This window comes from Eulemur rufifrons, chromosome 18 (genome assembly GCF_041146395.1).
Source record: "Eulemur rufifrons isolate Redbay chromosome 18, OSU_ERuf_1, whole genome shotgun sequence".
Classification (NCBI taxonomy): Eukaryota; Metazoa; Chordata; class Mammalia; order Primates; family Lemuridae; genus Eulemur; species Eulemur rufifrons.
This window is the reverse complement of record NC_091000.1, coordinates 11,880,463-11,903,287: the sequence shown is the minus strand read 5'-3', so window position 1 is coordinate 11,903,287 and position 22,825 is coordinate 11,880,463. Positions and strand designations below refer to the sequence as shown.

The 22,825-nt window shown below is 37.9% G+C and overlaps 1 protein-coding gene across 1 annotated transcript in view; it reads right to left on the bottom strand.

The window, feature by feature from the left end:
- WWC2 (WW and C2 domain containing 2) overlaps positions 1-22,825 on the bottom strand; it is a 171,498-nt gene that overhangs the window by 67,806 nt on the left and 80,867 nt on the right. Inside the window, exons 3-4 of the mRNA XM_069492910.1 lie at positions 10,134-10,337; positions 9,249-9,325 (exon numbers count right to left, since the gene is read on the bottom strand). Of these exons, the coding sequence (XP_069349011.1) occupies positions 9,249-9,325; positions 10,134-10,337 (281 nt within the window). The remainder of the gene's footprint in view (positions 1-9,248; positions 9,326-10,133; positions 10,338-22,825) is intronic.

Sequence of the window (22,825 nt, the reverse complement as noted above, 5' to 3'; positions counted from 1 at the left end):
AAATCATTTGGATTATGATTATAGACCAATTTAAATTTTTAAAAATTATTTAAAATATTCTTTATCTTGAGAAGATATTAGCACTCCCATGTTCACTGCAGCATGATTCACAATAGCTAAGCTGTAGAAATAATCTAAATGCTCAATGACAGATGAATGGTAAAGAAAATGTACTACGTACATAATGTGTATCACTCAGATTATTCAGCCTTAAATATTATATGATTATTTTATTTATATGCATTATGTATTATATATAATATATTATTTATATAATATTCAGCTGGAATATTATTCAGCCTTAAAAAAGAAGTAAATGCTGCAAAATGTGACATTGATGAACTGTGAGGACATCATACTAAGCAAAATAAGCCAGTCACAGAAGGACGGGCACTGTATGATTCCACCTACATGAAGCACCTAAAATAATCAAACTCACAGAAGCAGAAAGCAGAATGACGGTTGCCAGGGGCCGGGGTGTGGAGGAAAGAGGGAGGTGTTCAACGGTATGTTCAGTTATGCAAGATGAAAGTTCAGAGATCTGCTGTGCAACAGTGTGTCTATAGTTAACAAATATTGTACACATAAAAATTTGTTAAGAAGGTAGATCTCATGTAAAGTGTTCTCACCACAATAAAATAAAAATTGGAATTTAAAAAAGTCTAAAATTAACTTTTGACAAACGGAGACTCTCCTCTGTTTAGGTGATGTAATGTTACTGTATGCTGTGTGATAATCATATAGGAAGCTAACCTATGCATTCTTTTCTTCTACATTATTTAATTTACCTGAAATCAGCTATAAGCTAGTTTTTATTTTGAGGAGTCTTCTTAGTGGATTACCTAAATGATTATTGGCTCCCAAATGTCAATGTTGCATTTTATTATTAATAACTATGAAAAAGTTTGCTCACATTATACTGACATGTGAAAACAGATATTATTTCCAACCAGACATTATTTATAATTGTTTTTGATTTTATGAATATGGTCATAACTAGTAGTTCAACAACCTTTCTTCTCTGAAACCATCTGACGTCATTTTGGCTATTGGAGGATCACTATTTCTATCATTCCGTTCTCCCACCCACCCTCAAATGTAGGACCTAGAATTTTTAAAGCAAATGTCCTTAGATCACACCTAAAGGATTAAGCTAATGCTGACTTGCAAGCTTAGCATAATGTAGACTCTACTAAGAAGCAACAAGGAGAGCTAAATTCAGGAGCACCTTTTCTGTATTCCAGGTATTGTGCTCAATATAAATGCCTATTTTCAATTCTCAAAACTACTCTACTAGACAGTTTTAATTCTCATTTTATAGGTGAGGAATCTGAGACCTAAAGAGAAAAAGCAAGCAACCTGGTGAAGGTTACACTGCTACTAGGCAACAGAGACCAGTCTAGAACCTCGGAGAATATTTTTAAAAATACAATTATAAAAGTTTACTTATTAATGGCATCGTAATACATGTAAAACCAAAGACAAACAAGAATTACAGCAAAACAACCTAAATGAAATCTATGACCCTCATTCTACCTTAGAAACTTGTTTCCATATACCACCTGGATTGAAGACATGAACAGCCCACAAGCCCTAGAGCCTGCATCTTCTCTTAGTTACTGACCTTTCTGCAGCTGTAGCCAACCACCTACTTTTATAGACCCATTTCTACTGAATCAAATCTCACAATCCAGAGTAATAAATTGGAGGCAAGAGACCCATGAGTTTTGCACATTTCCTGCCTTCCATACTGACTACAAAAAGCAACTGACATTTTAAATTGATTTCAAAGCTATCTCTGAACACCAGGTAGATAACTGTGATTAAATGTGATAAGTATGACTAGAAATCTTAGAGCTTCTTGCCACCTCTTCCAATCCTAGTGTAGTAAGTTTTATTTTAGAAGAAGAGGAAGATGACAATGAAGGCAAAGTAAATTCTGGAAACCTATAGACCTCGGCAGTATCACAAGACAGGCAGGTTTCAAAAGTTTGCCCTAAAAGTGAACCTTGCAACGTTAAAGCTATAATGAGCAAAATGGTATTTTACTAATGATTACCTTCCCTTTTCACCATTTTCTCCATTGTCTTGAAGGGAGCTCCTTAAGCAAGCCAATAAAGGGCAACTGTCAGCTTGCTCCTTTGGAAATCTTTCTCTTGGCTACCACGTCCACCTTGCTAAAAGTTGCTAAAAATCCTCACTACCCTGCTTCATCTCTACAGGCATCTTTAAAGAAAACAAGACATCAACTCCAGATGGGCAAAGAAATAAGACTAAAAGTTTTTTATATTTTCCTAAAGAATACAGGAAAACAGAATCCCAGATGCTGCTAGAACCAGTTATGATGACTAATAAATGGATACTATGATTAGAAACAAAATGGTTAAAATACATTATTTTTAAAAAACCTTTTGTTTAACAATAAAAAGGAGATAAGACAAAAGCCAATGAGAAAAATTTTATGATATATACTATCTCAAGATACAAATAATAGATAAAAATATGGAAGGTCAATGCTAGATCTCCACAAATAATTTATTTTTGTTTGTTTTTTGAGACAGTCTTGCTCTGTTGCCTGGGCTGGAGTGCAGTGGTGTGATCATAGCTCACTGCAACCTCAAACTCCTGGGCTCAAGCAATTCTCCTGCCTCAGGCTCCCGAATAGTTGGGACTACAGGTGCATGCCACCACATCTGGCTAATTTTTCCATTTTTTATAGAGACAGGGTCTAGCTATGGGGCTCAGGCTGGTCCTGAACTCCTGGCCTCAAGAGATCCTCCTGCCTCGGCCTTCCAAAGTGCTAGGATTACAGGTGTGAGCCACTGTCCCCAGCTCTCCACAAATAATTAAACCAGCAAGTTACCCCATGACCCAGCAATTCTGTTTCAAGGCATATATCCAAGAGAAATGAAAATATATATCTATACAAACACTTGTACACATATATTCAGCGTGGCATTATTCATAATAGCCAAAAAGTAAAAACAACTCAAATATCCACCAACTGGTGAGGGGATAAATAAAATGTGGTATATCTGTATCATGGAATATTACCTGTCAATAAAAAGAATGAAGTACTGATAAATGCTTCAAGATGATGAACCTTGAAAACAATTATGCAAAGTGAAAGAAACCAGTCACAAAAGATCGTATGTTGTATGATTCCATTCATATGAAATGTCTGTAACAGGCACATCTAGAAAGACAGAAAGTGGTGGCCATTTGGGGCTGGGGAGTGGGGTAGGCAAGCGGGCAATGGGGAGTAACTGCTAAAGGGTACATAATTCCCTTTGGGCGGCAAAAATGTTCTAAAATTAGATTGTGATAATGTGTATATAACTATGAATGTACCATTAAATTGTATATTTTAAATGGGTAAATTGTATAGTATGTGAATTATTTCTCAATAAAGCTGTTAAATTAAAAAAAAAAATAAACTGGCAAATGGAAAGAGAAAAGGTAGATAACCACCAAAAAAATAAACAAATCACCACCTAACAAAGAAAATCAAAAACCACGATATCATTATGTGTCAATTAAACTAGCAAAAAATAAATACAAATGATAAAAACTTAGTCAAATGTCTCCCTATTTCAGATGAACACCCAAACCCTTTCACCGTGGTAAGGCCTGCAGGCTCTCGGTGTCTTCCTCTCATTGTCTGATCAGCTCTCACTTCCTCTCCTGCTACTCTGCCCATCCTCCCTCTATTGTGGCCACATTTCTTCAAGTGGATCCTTGAAGGTCCCACACTTTCTCCTCCATCAGGACCTTCCCCACCTAACTAACATTTTCACCACCCCACCCAGTCTTTGTCCAGTGTTGCCTTCGGAATGAAACTTTCCCTGAATACAACACTCAAACCTGTAACCAGCTCTCCTTCCTTCCCCACACCCTGTTCTACAGCACTTATTCCTGGTTGGATCGAATCTTTAAAAGAAAACATCAACAGAAGCTGAATTTATCAAAATGTTTTCTCTGTATCTATTGGAATGATTAATTATTTCCCTTCACTCTGTTAGTACAGTGAATAATTTTCAAATCCAAAACTGTACTTTCCTAGGCTAAGTCCACATCGGCCCTGATATATTATTTTTAAATGCTGTATTTAGTTTACCAATATTTCGCTTAGGATTTTTGCTTCTATGCCTACGAAGATGGCTGGCTTACACATTTTTTTCTCATACAGTCTTGTCAGACTTTGGTGTCAAAGTTATGCTAGCCTCATCCTGACAGTTTCCCTGGAATTTCTTTGATAGTAACAGGGCTATTCAGATTTTTTCTTTCATCTTGAGTCATTTTTGGTCAACAATATTTTAATAGGAATTAACCACTTCATTTCAAAATTCAAATGTAATATTATAAATTTTCTCATAATCTCTTAGTTCTTAAACATTTGTAGTTTTATCCCTTTTCATTCCTTGTACTTTTTTATTTATTCCTTTTCTCTCTCGCTTTTGACTCAATCCTGACAGGCATCTGTCAATTTTATTATTCTTTCAAAAAATCATATTTTGCTTTTGCTGGCCTATCATAGCCATGTTTTCTATTTTGATAATTTATGCCTTTAACTTTATTTTCCTTCTACTCTCTTTGGACTTGTTCTGTGGCTCTCAGGTTGAGTGCACTGCTCATTAATTTTAATACTTTCTTCCTTTCTAGTATATGCATTTAAGGCTGTAAGTTTCTCTCTCTTTCTGCACAACTAAACTAGATTTTTTTTTGATTCCCCAGTTTTTTCACTCTTGTCCTTTTTCATTCCAGGACCCAACCAAGGAGCCCCATTGTATTCGGCTGTCAAGTCTCCTTAGGTGCCTCGGTCTGTGACAGCTCCTCACTCCTTTCTTGTCTCGGCCCTGTTCATTTTTGCCCAGAGATAACCAGATGTTTTATAAAGTGTACCTCAATTTGGGTTTGCTTGATGCTCTCTCATAATTAGATTGAGATCATGGATTTGGCGGAGAATACCACACAGGTGATGTGTCCTTCTCATTAAATGACATCTGAGTACATGCTATCAACAGAACTTATTGCTGGTGATGTAAACCCTAGTCAATTGGTTACAGCAGGGTTTGCCAGGTTTCCTCACTGTAAATTAACTATTTTTTTCTCTTCCACACTCCATCCATCAGAGGGTACTATGTCTAGCCCACACTCAAGAAGAAGAAAATTATCAAAAAACCAGTGGACACGTTAAAACCATCACAGTTAAATAATACATATTTGCAAGGAAATACTTTCAGGCTATGCAAATATCCTCTTTTCCCTAGTTTTACTCACTAATTTTAGCAAAGAGCATTCATGTATGTTTGACCCATTATTATCTGTAAGTGTATAGTTCTGGATTTCCAAATTATGCCACTTCTAACTTACAAGTGTAACATATATAATGAAAAGAAAAAAACCTTAAGCACACCACTCAATAATGACCCCAAAGTTAAAACACCCACATAATGGCCAATAGTTGAAGAAACAATACATTATCGGAAACCTAGAAGTCGTTCTTGTGCCCCTCCAAATTACTAACCTTCCCCTTTTCTTCAAAGGTAACCACTATCTTGACTTCTAACTCTCGAAATAGTTTGTCTTTTTTGAACTTCATATGTGTGTATTCTTTTGTGCCTAGCTTCATTCACTCAACATTGTGTCACTGCATGCAATCATGTTCATCTATTTTCATTTCTATATAATGTTCTCCATCACGACCATACCAAATGCATTCATCCATTCTGCTACTGATACACAGTTCAAGTTTTAACCTATCATACTATGAACTTCCTCTTCATAGGAGGCCTCTGACATTAAGAGCAAATTAAACCTGGCATAGAATAAGCTTTACATAAGAGATTCTGCTACATTAGAAGACAGTTCTGGGGAACGTGATCACTTGGGACCTCCTGTAATATCTCTGATTGCGATGGGGGCTCCATTTCCTTCTCAATGATTATTGTATGAGATATCCTAATATGTTTTTGTTTTTAAATCTCTCCCTCAGTTTTCATAATTCCTACAAGGGATTTAAGTGGACAGACTATTAAAGTTTATTGTGGTTATTCCATTTACATGTATCTTACAAAGATAAGAACTGTAAAAAATGATTAAAATTTCAAAGGGGAATAATAATAAGTAATAATGTTCTCAGAAGCACATAGTTCGAATGAGTACTGGAGTTTATTAAGTTTTGACAAAAAATGCCTTCACTTCTTGTTGCTTTTTCTTTTTTTTTAAGATAAAGTATCTAGCCTAGCAGATCACAGAAATGTATAAACACAATATAGAGACACAGCACTAAGGTATTTGACAAACCTTCACATGACATTATTGAGAAATGTGCAGAGAAATATGGACGGAGTAACAGAGGAAAGGGTCCAGGACACCTGGCAGGGGTGGGGAACTTGCAGCCTCAAGGCCACGTGAGGCTCCTGGACCAAACGCAAATCCTTTATTAAATGTATTTATTCCAAAAAATTTGGATTCAGTCAAAAGGCCACACTCAAGGACCAAGAAGGCCACATGCGGCCCCAAGGCCCTGAGAGGGATACTTACTGTAGAATGACACAGAACACTTCTATCAATGACTTCAAAAATAAAACCAAGAAATCCAAACTAATGAGAGCTTTGGCTTTCAGTAAGAGTAGACAAACCTTTTCACACTCTTTCAGAGAACAAATAGAAAAGTTGTGCGGAAACAAACATCTATTTAAGGACACTGGAGAACTACTAAGGTAGCGAGAACTTGTGTTAAAGATCTAGAAGATAAGGGAGCTCAGTGTCAAGACCCAAACATGTCACTGTTTTTCCCTTTGAGGTATTTGCTGACACCACAGAGAAACTGCGAAGTTGGATGCATGTAGTGACTGAGCGCCTGACACACAGAGAACTCTGGCAGTTCCAGAGCTGAGGCATAAGGGGAGAGATTTGGAGTTCAGCCTCGATCAGGCACAAGGGGCTCTGGTACAACATTCCAAGCGTTTCACTAGGACTTTGAAGAGTTTTGCCCTAAGAGAAAGGGTAAACTGGAAATAGACTCACCTTTAGAAAGGGACTGAAGCCCACATTCCAGTCAGCTCCAACCCTGACTGGATTAAAATTATCTGCCCCTAGCCTAACTACCTACAAGAAGGAAAACTAGACTCTCACCAAAGATGACAAGATGTTCAAAAATTATATATCAATGTGCAGAATTTGGACAATAGAAACAATAAAGATAATAATCAAATAGAAATTTTTAAAACTGAAAAGTACAGTGTAATGGAGCTAGAATCAATGAAAGAAAAATCTCCAAATGTCTGAAAATTAAGCAATACGCTCATATGAGAAATCACGAAGAAAGAAAATATTTTTAACTAAGTGATAATGAAAATACAAAAATCAAAACTTGTGGGATGTAGGAGAAAGCCATGTAAAGTAATTTAGAACCTCAAATGCAGATATTAGAAAGTAAGAAGGGCTGAAACTTAGGAAGTATCCAATAAGACATGTACAGTCATGTATCTCATGATGACATTTCCCCACATATATGGCGGTGGTCCCATAAGATTTAATGGAGTTGAAAAATTTGGTAGGACAACACATTACCTTTTCTGTGCTTAGACATGGTTAAATATTAATACATAAACACTTCCCACCATATTACAACTGCCTACAGTATTCAGTACAGTCAGATGCTGTACAGGTCTGTGGCCTAGGAGCAATGTGCTGTACCACATACACTAGGTGTATAGTAGCTGTACCATCCACATTTGTGTAAGTGCGTATATCATTTCATACAATGATGAAATCATCTAACCACACATTTTTGAGAATGTAACCCTGTCGTGAAGTGACACATGACTGTGTATTTTTAAAATAAATTGTACTGTGTATATTTGAGGTTTACAACCTAATGTTATGGGATACATATAGATAGTAAAATGGTTACTATAGTAAAGCAAATTAACATATCCATCAACTCAGTTTTTTTGTTACAAGAACAACTAAAATCTATTTATTTAACAGAAGTCCCTAATACAATATACTGTTACTACCTACAGTCTTCATGTTGAACATTAGATCTCTGGATTTGTTCATCCTACACATCTGCTTACTTTATATCCTTTGAACTACATCTCTCTGTTTCCTCTTCCCCTACCCCTTCCCCATAACCACTGTTTTATTTTCTATTTCTGTATATTTGACTTTTTTTTTTTTATGATTCCACATATAAGTGAGATCATTCAGCCATAAAAAAGGAGATTCTGCTGTTTGCTACAAAATCATGGACCAGGAGAACTACGCTGTGTGATGGGTATATTTTTTGACATAGCAATTCCAGTTCTAGCTGCAAAACCAACAAAACTGTGTACATATGTGCACCAAAAGACATGTATAATACACATGTACATTAAGGCATAATTTTTAATAATCAGAAATTGACATAAATTTTACTGTACATCAACAGTAAATGAGATAAAGAATTTATGGTATATACACGAAAGTGGAATACTACACAGCAATAAAAATGAATGTGAATGAACCTCAAAACATTGTTGAGCAAAACAAGGCATTAAATAATACACATGGTGGCATGCCAGTTTTACACAGTGCAAAGCAGGCCAACAACTAACCTCTGTGTTAATAAGGATGGTATATCTTTAGAGAGAAGGGTAAGGACGATGAAAGGACACAACAGAGGCTTCTGATGTCATGGTAATAACCTGTTTCATGACCTGGGTCTTGGGTACATGATTTTATTTACTTGGTGGACAGTCTAATACTCCAAAAATCAAGAATAAACAAACTCTGGCCTTAACAGCAATTTGGTCAAAAAGATTTATGGCAAGGATCAGGAAATAACCCTGTAAGAGGAATTATGAGGACCTAGCAAAGTCTGACCTAGAAAAGGCATGACATGATGACATGATGATACAAATTGTAGGCATCTTTAAGTATTGGGTTGTCTGATGAAAGAGTAACATGGCTTAACTCTGGAGGATAAAACTCAGAACAATGAGCAAAGACAAGTTATCAAGATTCAAATTTTGATTCAATATTCTAACAGTGAAACTGTGCAATAAATGGAATATATGTCACCTCGATAACAAAGGTGATCCCAAACACTGAATTTGTTCAAACAGAGGCAGAAAGATCACCCATCAGGGAGAGGTGGAGGAGTTTGCTACAATGAATGGAGACGGGAGATGATCACTAACACTCCTTCCACAGCCGTTAGAGTCTATACATAGTCAACGCCACACTTAAAAACTTACCCTTAATCGTGTAGTGGAGATCTCAGCTTTTAAAATATCGGGATCATATTTAGTACTGGATGAAGATCCTGAGAATACTTTGGAAAGAGAAAAAAGAAAAAATAATTATTTACAAGCTGCCTAACTAGTTCTCAGTTTAGAATTTACTGACCTTAAAACAACAAGATTTATGTGCTTCTGTGGATACTTATTTCTTTTTACAATTCCTTTATTGTCATTCACCAAACATGTAAATATAAAAAGTAACCTTCAAATCTCTATAATTTAAAGAAAAAAAATCAGTAAAGTGGAATGTCATACAGACCCTGGTGCTTAATTTTCTTCTAGATTTTATACATCTATGTCCTTAGAGGACTATACTGCAGGTGCAGTAGGTGAGAGCTTTGCATTATCCAGGAATTTATAATTTATGTAGCACTTCTGAGCCCATCACAGCTGCTTCTTTAAACAAAAGCAGCTCCACATTATCAATTTCCGAGATGAGGGGGAAGTAAATCAACTCAGGCCATCAATAGAAACCTCACTTTAGCTAAGAGTTCCAGTTCCTCCCCACTAGAAATATTCTACAAGAGTAGCAAAAAGGTCAAATTACTGGTCTTGTTCTGAAATGGTAAAAATTAACTCAAATGAATAAAAGACAATCAGGCAGAGGGAGGAGCAGAAACAGAAGGCACACAGAGTCCCCAAACGGGAAGACTTTCATCTGGAATGCGGTTGAGGGGTTTCACTGAGAAATCTGTGGTGTGCCCTCACCTCCCAGGGTTTTCTTCCAGCCCAGGAGGAGAAAGGACTTAGAATGAAATTTCACAGAAATGCAAGTGGTCTTCTGCTATCTACAACATTCAGTCTCCATCTCTAAAGTCTGGGTAGCCACACTGCACTTACAGCTTGTGCGAGAACTTGACTTTTCCTTATAGGCATCATTTAATCGCACGTATTCATCCAGGGCCAATGCCAGTCTTTGCTCCTTCACGTGGTACAGCTCCTTCTGTGTCCTGAGTGCGTCCTGGGCCACTGAGAGATAGTCCTTGAGCATTTTCTCCTGTTCCCCCCTCCATTGTTTTCTTGGATCTTCTATCTGTGTGGTTTCTGAAAATACATTAGGTACAATTTTTTTTTTACAATTTAGTTTTGTTTTCTGGATTATTTAAACTTTAGGGAGCAGCTAGCTTAAATTCTTGTATCTTCTGAGGAGTCTACTAGCATTTCTGCAGTGACTGCTCCCAAAATGTGATAGTTTTTGTTTTATTTACCCAGTCCACGCCCCTTCACCTCTCTGCCCTTTCAGGTTCTTGCCAACAATGTAGTCTCACTGTAAATCCATCATACACAATGTTGCCAATTAGATCATGACTTTCAAGAATTCTTTGGCTCCCCAGTGCCTACAGAATAACATCAAGCTATTTGTCCCAGCATTCAAGGCCCCTTCTTATCTGAACCCAACCTGCTTCCACGGCACGTGCTGCCATTCGCGGAGGACAGGACTGCTTCATGCTGCCCCTACGTCAGCACTACTCTAAGCTGGTCTACTGTGCACACCAGCACCAGTTCCTAAACCGAGTTTCATGTCCATGACAATAAGTACAGAAATCAGCAGTAAATATTCTGAAATCTTCATAGCAATTTTATTATTGTTATATCTGTTGAATCTAATAACATTGGGGCTTGTGCTTTGTATTTTTTTGCATCTGGGTGTTTTTCGGGGGTTTTTTTGTGTGTGTTTTTTACTTTTCTAGTAATTCATTTTTATAGTATTTTACAAAAAATATCACTGAGTCCATGGTAGATTAAAAATTTAAACATAAACAAACAAAAAATCCTGGTCCTGGTTTAAGGAGAATGCTCTAGTCTAAGATCCTGGTCCTTGGTTCTGCACACCAGAATCATGCAGACACTCTGTAAAAAATCCCAGACCAATCAGAGTCTCTGCAGGTAGAACCCAGCCCTGGTAGGTGTAAGAGCTCCTCAGGTAATTCCAGTAAGTAGCCATGACCCAGCACCACCACTCTGTAGCAAAGCCCACGTCACCCCATCTGAAAGTCAGCTCTCCATCCTCTGGCTTCACAGCAGTTACCCTCATTTTATAAAATTAAAATACATTCTTCACTGCATGGTGAAGCTACAGTAGGAGCTACAAAGTGCAAAGAAAAACAAAAAAAGAATACAGGTTACCCTAAACATTTTCTTATAATTTAAAACAGACAAATGGTTTTTGTTTGGGGTTTTTTGGGGGGATTTTGGCCACATGTTGGGCCAAGGAGTTGGTGTCTAGCATTGGGACACAATGGTGTTTACGAGGGAGTGGACAGCGAATCACAAGAAGGTTAGTGCAGGTTGGGTTAGTGCAGGTGGAAACATCACCCTATGTCTGTGGACATGTATTAGACCCCTTTACTGTGAACGACAGGACAGTCGTCACCTCCCTGAGGAGGGAGGGGCTGTGACTGGGACGGAGCAAACAAAGGAGGCTCTGTGCATGCTGACAGTGCTCTGCTGCTTTCACTTATCGCAATGACATGGTTGCTCACTTTCAAAATATTGATTCGACTTACATAGTTCAAGCCATACACTGTTTTGTATGTTGTATTCAATAAGGCAACATTTTAAAATAAAAGTAAAATAATTCAAAGGAGTAAAAGCTATGGCATTATGACTTTAGATCTTGTCTTCAGCAGAATACTGTACCCGTATCCCAGCCCCAAAACACCAAATACAAACAGTACATAATGTGGGGCGAACAGAAGCATGTCTCTAACATAGAAAATACATGAAGCTGGATACACAAAAGGTTACACAGAATAGAGATTTAAAAAAAAAAAATGAAGGGCATGATGGAATAACAGGGCCACTGTAAATAACTAGAAAACAGAATGAAATATGTGAAACATTGATTTTCAGATGTTGGACAACAGGTAGTGCAAGGCTGTGATCTCTGAAAGAAGGAAAATGTGTCCTAAGACTACCCCACATTTCTACCTGAAAGCACTTTTTGCACAGCAGTGCAAAGAGGAGTAACCCAAGCAAAGGAAGGGGGTCCTGCTCAGTTGGGGGGCTGGGGGAGGGAGAGCAGATTTCAAGAAAGCCATGACTGGTGGAATTAGAGCAAAGCACAGGAGATTGCAGAAATTCCACAAACTTACAGAGGGGTTGCGTTAAGTCTGTGGGTGAATATTAAGATGCACAAATGCAGAGGAGAAATATCCAAAGCCAGGCAAAGGACAACTGGGACTCTACATGCAGATGAGTTCCTGAGCTCACACAGGGCTTTGACAGGTTCAAATTATGACCAGCCAGGGGAGAGAGGCCACAGTGAGTATCTGGAGAATTGAGTGGAGACTGAAGCAGGGTTACACCCAGTAATGGATCTAAACAAGACATCGAGTAAGGGCTACCCGAACCTGATCTAACAAAGCTTCAAAACAAGGTTTTAAAAGACCAAGCAAGTAACTTAACTGCTAGGTGGAAAAAAGGTATAAAACTTTTAAAAAGATGACAAAATCTAGTATCCTCCCCCCTCAGAAAAACCTTATAATATCCAGTACCCACTATAAAGTTACTAAATGTGACAAAAAACACAAGAATATGGCCCATAATCAGGAGAAAAATCAGTAATAGAAACAAGTCTGGAAATGTAGACTTGAAGGAATAAGCATAATCTGGATAATATAGCTTTTGGAACTGAGTAGAGTCCAGAAATAAACCCACACATATATTGATAATTGTGTAAAAGGTTTGATCAGACATTCACAAAAGACTACATGCCAACGGCCAGTAAGCAGATAAAAAGAGACTCAGCATCACGAATATTCAGGGAAATGCAAGTTAAAACAATACTACATACTATCTAAATGGCTAAAATTTAAAAACTGGCAATATCAAGTGCTGGAGAGGATGTGATGCATTTGGAAATCTCAGTCATTGCTACTGGGAATGTAAGATGCAGTCACTCTGGAAAGCAATTTCGCCATTACCACACAACCCAGCACTTCTACATGTTATTTATCCAAGAGATATGAAAATAGGGATCCACAAAAACACCTGTAGACAAATGTTCATTAACAGCTTTATTCATGATAGACAAAAACTGTCCATTACAGGTAACAGATAAACAAATTGTAGTGTATCCATACAATGAAATATTACTCAGCAATAAAAAGAAACAAAACACTAATACACGTGTGAATCTCAAACACACGCTGAGTGAAACACACTGGACACAAAGCAGTACATGCTGTGTCATTCCATTTTCATGAAATACTAGGCAAAGGCCAATCTAACCAATGACAAAGCAGATCAGTGGCCTGGACCACTCACTACAATACAGAGAAGGCTCTTTCTGAGGGGATGGAAATGCCTCACATCTTTGTAAAAACTCATGAACTGTACCCTAAAAATAATACAATTTATTGTATATAATTGCATATATAAAAGTTGATTTAAAGTTTTTTTAAAATGTGCTTTAAAAGGTTGAGACAAATGTCTACAGTGTTAAAGAGAACTGAGGTGTAACGGGAACAACTGTAACACCCTTTGCCACTATCGCCTGGTGCTCAAGCACTGGTTAGGGAGTGAGGCCATGGAGGGCCGATCCTGCTTCAGTTACCAGCCAGCTGTGAGACTCTAGGCAAAGTATTTTACCTCTCTGATTCTCAAGTCTCTCAGCTGTAAAAGGAAAGTGAAATATGGATGAATATGTGAGTTTTTCTGACTTCGCCTTTGTAGTGGACACTGTTGGTGTCCTGTCCTAATATCCTTAGATCTGCTCTACTGGGTCCGCACCTGTCCCCCATATGTAACTGCTCTTCATTGTTAATAGACTGCTCATCCTTAAAGGACTCCAGAAGACTGTCCTGCACCTTCAGGCAGAGGAAACTCAGATGTAATTATAGTTCAGAGCCACCTCCCAACAAGTAGAGTCAGAGACTTTCTTTACAGAAATAAAACCCTTGTTTGCTTTTTCCCCTCATTTCTTTCCTCCTTTCTTTCTGGTTTATCTTGGGATTTCCTTCATAAACCACTTTCACTCAAATTCTTGGCTTAGGGCCTGCTTCTGAGAGAACCCAAGCCAATATAACCTTTCATAACCTATGCAAATGGAAGGGATGAAGTGTAATCCTAGATGGCACTACCGTGTGATGGTCTTAGTGACACTGTGCAGAGGGGGGATAAATCAGAGAAACAAGAAGAATCACTCTTGAAAATACAAAAAGGAAAATAAATCTGTCATTAACAGAGAAATGTAACAGCAAGTTCTATCAATCATTTTCTAAGACTCTACTGGAGAACTGAATTAAAAACTGCCCTGCTTATTGTGAAACATAAAACTGGTTAGATTAAGACAGCTCAATTTCCTCAATAATAGTATTTTTGTGTTCCTTTAGTAACAGTACTCTTAGATTTTAAGCACCTCATATCATATCATAACTGAAGATGCCCCAAAGCACATTCTAGGCTGGTTTCTCAGGAGTAGAGAGAGTGTATATTCGTCAGCCCCGGCAACACTCCGAAAGGGAAAGGGGCAGAAACAAAAGGACAGTGTTCCAACAAGAACCTCAGCATTTATTACTGGAAGAGGATGAGGAAGTACTGAAGTGCAGGAGGAAGAGGCAAAGGAAAGTGACATGGTCACGGGGCGGCAGGAAAGCTGAGGTCCCTGCATTGTGAACAACTAAACAGAGAAAGGAGGGATGATTCTTCCTCCCACCTATTACCTGGATAATTGAATGGATTCCACATTGAGAATACTGAGCCTCAGGTCACATGAAGGTTAAAAATCATAAACTCTGTGTTCAGTCTATCGGGGTTCAAATCCAGGCTTATCACTTACAAAGTGTGTCACCTTAAGCAGGTTCTTAAACCTTGCCAGAGCTCAATTTCCTCCTCAGTAAAATGGAGCTAACTTCAGTGGGCTGTTCTGAAGATTAAATGAGATATTGCAATACCAAAAGTTCTTTAATGCTATTTAGCTATGATGCTGTCTCTGTTGCTCAGATCACAAGAGCAAAGAAATTACAAAGTCACATCCCCCCCCCCCCCAGCCTTAGCTCCAGAGAGCATCTGTGGCTAGAGCTAAAGCTCCCCAGATTACTCTGCACCCATGTTTGACCTACCCATGGTTTGAACTGGTTGATGCTAATGGGACAGTCAGCTTTAACAAATGAAATATATACATACATATACATCTGCCCACTCTTCACCCTCCATCTGTGCACATGGGAGCAAAACAGAAAAAAGAGAGACATTAGTACCTGTAGCTTAATAGATTATAAGATTATATCCATTTCTGCTTCCCCTAGTAGAATTTGCACTCTCCACCACATATGCATTTACACAAGATGTGGGGGCAGATTAGATGTGACTGATAAACAATTAAGAAAATATTGCTTTCTCAAGCCTTCTTAGTATTACATAATGTTGCACTTTCCATTTGTTAGTGAATGGTGTATTAATCATTTTTAAAAATTTTCTATATTTTATGATGCTTTGACATCTCTGGGGTGTTGCTGGCTGGGAAGAAACTGCCTCTCCCAGGGCTAGCTAATTCTTAAAAAGATAACAAATGACTCCTGTGAGACCGCCTTTCATAGGCAAATCAGTCCAAAGCCTAAATCCTTAACTCCTCTTTTATCTAACTCTCACACCTCAAACCTATATCTACCCTGCCCTAAAGCAACTCACGGCCAGGCATGGCACAACTAGAGACCTAGAGTCTGCCGAAATTATTCAGTCAAGCCAATCCTAAACTTGCTCAAACTTGCCTACCCTGCCTTGTGCATTTCTTCCCAAGGAAACCCCATAAAGACTGTAGGCTCTGATTTCTTCTTCCTTCCTTCTCCTGACTAATCCGGAAGCTTCCCCATGTGGCCCAGAATCACCTGGCATGCCTCCGTCCCTTGAGAGCTCTAGTAATAAAACTTCTTTCAATAGCACTGACCTCTTCCTGCCATCACTCAGTCACCTTTGGAAATGCTGGGCATAATAATCAAAACAAGATAGGTCACATCGGCAGGCTGTTCCTGATAAAGTAGGATAGAAATATTAATTTATTAATTTGCTGGAATGTCCAGTGGTATATACTGTCTTCAAAATGCTCTGCATGTGAATCTCAACCGTAATGGAGTTCAACTCAGTATTTCTGGTCAGCCCCAAGAGCTATAACAACTCAAAACACACAGAATGATATAAAGAGATCTGACCTGGCCCATAAGAATCTCTAGAGGCCAGACTGGTTCAGGAATGTTTAACCTGGCCTCTAGGGATAAGAGAGGACATGATACCTGGATACCCTGGGGGCCAAGAGAGGCCCTGGGTAATTAACAACATGGCCTGGGTTTGCCAGGCACACTGCAACCACTGCCTCATATGCAAGAGCTCTTGCTTCATAGTCACTGGTTAATAAAAGTTGAGCTTTCTCTAAAGTAGTGAGGATTTTGAACACTAATTTTAAAGATGTAAACATTTAAATATGCAAAAGATGCACATCTCATGTAATTATGAAAAAAAAAAAAAGTATGTTAGAGCCAATGTCTAAATAAGAGATGTAGAAGGGACAGTCCAGGACAGACAGACTCTCCAGGCAAGAATCTTCAAAGATATCATCACCATGGACAGCCTAGGCAAGCAGGGAATATGGAGGATGGGCAGAGATCAGCCAGGAAGAGTAGTTAATTCACTGTAACTCAAGTCTCTAGTTATCCTAACATTTAATACTTCTATATGTGAATGCAACCTGCCTCAGAGTACAGAATTCATCTTCTAACAAACAGAAATTTGTGGTCTTGAAAAGTTTTTGTAGCTGTAGACGGCCCCCAATAATCCTCATCTCCTAGTAATTCATGCCCCTGGAGTATGGACTAGCTTCTAATGAGTGGAACATGTGACAAGGTATCACTTCTGAGGTTAAGTTACAAAGGACTGTGCTGTTGTCTTGCTCATTCTCTCCATCTCCTCCTGGTTCTTCTTGGCTTTTTAGCTCTAATGGAGCAAGCTACCATGTTGTAAGCTGTCCCCTGGAGAGGCTCACGGGGCATGGAATGAGGGATGCCTCTGGCCAGTAGCCAACAAGGAATTGAATCCTGCCAACAACCACAAGAGTGGTCTGGGAAGCAGATCCTTCTCCAGTTGAGCCTTGAGATGACTGCGGCCTGGCTGACTCCTTGTTTGTAGCCTTGTGGGAGACCTGGAGCCAGAGGATCCAACTAAGCCTTACTCGGGTTTATGGCCCATCAAAACAGTGAGATAAGGCCGGGCGCGGTGGCTCACGCCTGTAATCCTAGCACTCTGGGAGGCCGAGGTGGGCGGATCGTTTGAGCTCAGGAGTTCGAGACCAGCCTGAGCAAGAGCGAGACCCCACCTCTACTAAAAATAGAAAGAAATTATATGGACAGCTAAAAATATATATAGAAAAAATTAGCCGGGCATGGTGGCGCATGCCTGTAGTCCCAGCTACTCGGGAGGCTGAGACAGGAGGATCGCTCGAGCTCAGGAGTTTGAGGTTGCTGTGAGCTAGGCTGACACCACGGCACTCACTCTAGCCTGGGCAACAGAGTGAGACTCTGTCTCAAAAAAAAAAAAAAAAAAAAAAAAAAAAAAAAAAAAACAGTGAGATAATAAATATTATTTTAAGCCACTAAGTTTTGGGATAATTTGTTATGATAAGATATATAACTAATAACCTAACCAAATTAAGAGATAACACAAATTGAAAATATATACAAAAAATTTGAAATGTTTTGAAGTTATAATAATTTACAAGGTAGATATTCTCAGATCTCTTTTAATATCTTTAGAGGTTTCAGCTAATCATATTTCCCTCCATGTTAGGGAATTGGTATACTTTCAATAAAATATTTGTCAACAGCTAAAATGGCACAAAATACTGACTGCAATATTGACTGACACTTAAATGAATAAAATGAAATAATAACAACAAACTATCAGCATTTGTTTTGAATAGGTCAGCAGAAACACACCAGCAGATTGATTTAAATATTGAACGCTATGAGAGATTCAGCAGGAAACATTTACATTTCTGAAATATTGCACAATTCAAATATGAACTACAAAAGAGGGTCCCCAAAGGCACCTTAGAAGAAAGCTTCATAAAGCAGGATTGTGCTTCATCTTCATCCGTTATATTTGCTGAATAGATTTGTGAAGAATATTTATTAAATGTAAATACTTGAAGAAAGTATATTATACAAATGTGGAATTTTTTTATTAAGATCTAGTGGCCTTGGGAGATCACTGTATTATAATGCAATGTAATTTGCATGTTGTTTATTTTATTAAAGAAGTAATATATCACATATTGTTAAAACGTCATATACCTCAAGGGAATTCACATTCCATCAGTTTTATAGATGTGGAACTTTATAGGTAGAGAACACATTGTGAGTTACAAGAGCTTATTGTGGAAGATATTACTATTCGAAGGAATATTATTTTTGTCTATAATACATATTTCTCTTCTTCCTGCTGTGCTCAGGAAGAATGAATGAAATGAATATATGTAACTTTTCCCATCTTTCTTTTTATAAAGTATCTGCTATGTTTTATTATCTGTTCATGAATTCTACAGCTATTGACTATCCACTACATGCAATAGAGGAAACATGATGTTCAGGCCTGATTCCTCAGCCCAGACTTCACCACTACACAATATATCCAGTAAAAAAAAAAAAAAAAAAAATCTGATAAAATCCAGCACCCTTTCATGATAAAAACCTTCAACAAACTAGGCGTAGAAGGAACATATCTCAAAATTATAAGAGCCATATGACAAAAAATTATTTTAAATATAGAAGAAATTGTGACACACAAATTTAAAAACAACAACTATTTTATGCATAGAATATGATTAGCACCTTCAGAGGAGAATGGTTAAGTGTCATGAAAGTTTGGACACATGGGGGTTTCTATTGCCTACTTTCTGGCTGAAAATGTATGGTCCCTGGGGGTGGGGGGAGGGGATAGATGTATACCTACGTGATGAGTGCTATGTGCACTGTCTGGGGAATGGACACGCTTGAAGCTCAGACTCGGGGGAATGGGGAGGAATGGGCAATATATATAACCTGAACTTTTGTACCCCCATAATGAGCTGAAATAAAAAAAAAAATGTATGGTCGAATGGAACAGGTAGTAATTCAAGAAGGGTTTGGAAGATTCCAGACAAGAGGACTCAGTCCGTGTTCACTTCCTCAGCCATCACCATCATTCCCCCAGTCACACCAGTATTCAGGTGCACTGAATTTCTTTTATTTCTTTCATCAAGTCCTGCTTAGCCACTCAGACCTGTGACTTGACTTGTGGTCCTCCTTCCGGAAAGTTTCTCCTTCTCCTAACCCCCGAACCCTATCCCATTTCTCTTCTCCAAGCCTGGTTAACGCAGTCATCCTTTGAGTATCAGCTTAAGGCACTTTCTCTAAGTAGCCATGTCTACATTCTAGAATGGATAGGCTGCTTCTACTTGTTTTCCCTTGTTCTACTACTGTAATGGTGGTCTTTTCCATATTTTACTACATATTCTCATTTCTTCCCCAATACTCCAACAGGGACCAGCCTACGGTTTCTTGAATGTCAGGTAAATAAGTATAAAACTCATTTTGTAAGCAATAGTGTGCCACAGAAGATTTCTATGCCAAGGCATGAAAGGATCTTTCTTTTCTGAAGTGATAGGGGCTTGCTATGTTGTCGAGGCTGGCCTCAAGTGATCCTCCCACCTCAGCCTCCCAAGCAGCTAGGACTATAGGTCTGTGCCACCACGCCCAGCTAATTTTTGTATTTTTTGTAGAGACAAGGTCACCCTCTTGCTCAGGCTGGTCTCGAGCTCATGGCCTCAAGCAATCTTCCTGCCTTGGCCTCCCAAAGTGCTAGGATTATAGGTGTGAGCCACCATGCCTGACTTGAAAGGATCTTAACTATATTTTAGGAAGATCATCCAACAGAAATATGTGGTTCTATTATCAAAAGAGTTGATATGATGGGACAAAATATATTTTCATGAAAATTATACATTAAGTGAAAAAAATTATAAAACAGTATGCACAATATAATCTCCTTTGAGATAAAAAAATACATTTTTTTTTTACATTTTTTACATTTTTGTGTGTGTAACATGAAAAAGTCTGAAAGGATACACATCAAAAGATTCAGAATAATTAGTTAACACTGGGTTGTGTGAACATACATAATTTTTCTTCCTTTTATCTATACTTCCTAATTTTCTCCTATACACCATTACTTTTATAAAATACATTTTAAAACAAAAAGGAAAGGAAAAAAGGCACAAGGTAATGTGCTTGAATTAGAAGAATGGTAGTGAAAAAAAGAGTAAAGGAGAAAATCTGAGTTATGAAGAAAAAAAAAATCAACAGGAAATGACAAGATGATTCTAAATTTTTTTAATTTAGTACCCATAAGAACTTTAATGTTTAAAAACATAATAAAATCAATGGGAAAGGTGAGGAATTCCATTTTGTACTTATTTATTTTGAAGTTTTGAAGGCAAAACTAGGTAGAAGTATCCCATAACTGGAAATGTCTGACAAAGAGTAGGACAATCTAAGCCAGATATATTGTTAGCATAGTAATCACAAAGAAAAATACTGTTGTAGATAAACGAGAGCATGCGGAGGTATACGGATAAGTTCACATCTTTGGGGAATGACAAGATTTAGGGATCCTCTAAAGGGATATGAATCAATGAGGAGAAAAAGAAGGAAGAGTCTGAAGTAAGGAAAGTACCAGGTTTAAGAAGAAAGGCACAGTCACCTACGTCAAATCTACATGCAAGTGGAAAAAAAGGATGTCTGAAAAGAAGTCCCCGAATTTGACAAATACATGGAATATGTAAATTACCATACTTTCAGAAGTCAGTATCACTACACCACCATATTACGTTTTACTTGGACATTTTCAGCATCTGAAATTTTTATTTATAAAATATCCTAACAGCTTATCCACCTAGAAAAATATAAAGTATAAAATAAGACAGAATTTTATATCTTTCCATCTAAAAGAAACGACTTCATATAAAACATCATACACAAGAGGAATTTTCATCAAATCTGAACACAATATGTGTTGCTTCAAAGCTAATACAGAGCAGTTTGGTTCAGAGTAATAAGGAATAAGCTCAAACCATCCAGTCTTCCCCACTGATTACAATCAAAGGGAGACTCTAAAAAGTAAGAGCACGGAAGATTGGAGGAAAAAATCAAAACTCATAGAATAATCACATGGTGGTTAGTTCCCTATTTTTGTTGTTTTTATTTTATACCTATAATGTGTCTCATATCTCCCGTATCTCCTGGGACAGCAAATGGACTTGAAGAGAAAAAGATCCAAGACAAAACCTACTCTTTCTTGTCAGAGAGTGGGGGCAGGGGTGTGTGCTACAAGACAAAGCTCTTATGAGTCTCCCAGGGCCATCCCAGATAAGCTCCAGGAACAGGATAAGCCCTTGCAACCCCAGGCAGGACAGGCAATAGTGGTGGCAACTGTGGCAGCAGGAACCCACCTCCAGCTCATTTTCTTCCCATTTTGCCCTGAGATATGTACCTAGTCATGGAATGTGTTAAATAGTGCAGCAAGGATAAAGCCTCAGTTTACTAGGCAAAATATCAGAAAAGAAGGCTCTCTCTAGGGAGCCAGAGTGTTAGAAAAGATGACAGAAAGGACAAGTTGAGAAAGGCATAATCTGTATATTGGCTCACCCCTGAGCCATGCATGAAAGGAACTTACTGAATAAACATCACATAAGGTTTGAGAATTCAGTAACAGTGTATGCAACCATATGGGTCCTAGACTGACCCCCAGGTGATGCAAATGCAAGGCAGACCAAAATAGTCTACCAACGCTTTGAAAATGAAATTGATCTTAGAATAAGAGCCCACAGAAGGTAGGTCAGAACTGACCATCTAAACCTAACCAGTCAACTGCCTACTAAAACAAATAAAATAAACATTCTCCAAAAGTTTTAAGAGTACCAAGAGTGTCATAACATAATATTCAAAATGTCCATGATACAACCAAAATTACTTGACATATACAGAATCAGGAAAACCTAACCAAATCTCAAGGGTAAAGGCAATCAACAATCAACATAAGTCAATCCCAAGATGGTACAGATAGATACTGGAATAACCAAAGACTTTAAAGCAGATATTATAACCATGTTTCATGAAGTAAAGGTAAATGCTATTCAATGAATAGAAAGACATTCTCACTGAAGAAATAGAAACCATAAAAATTTTTTTAAATCAAAATAAAGGCTTTAGAACTGAAAAGTATAGCAACAAAAATTAAAAATTTCCTAATGAGGTTCAATAACAGAATTAAGAGACACATAAATCAATGGAACAGAAAAGATAGCCTAGAAATAAACCCACACATATACTGTCAAATGATCTTCAACAAGGGTGCCAAAGTTACACAACCAGAAAAGGACTGTCTCAACAAAAGGTCATGGAAAAACTGGATATCTACATGTAAAAGAATGATGTTGGATCCTTACCTTACTACTATGTACAAAAATTAACTCAAAATGGGTTAAAAATATAAACATAAAAGCT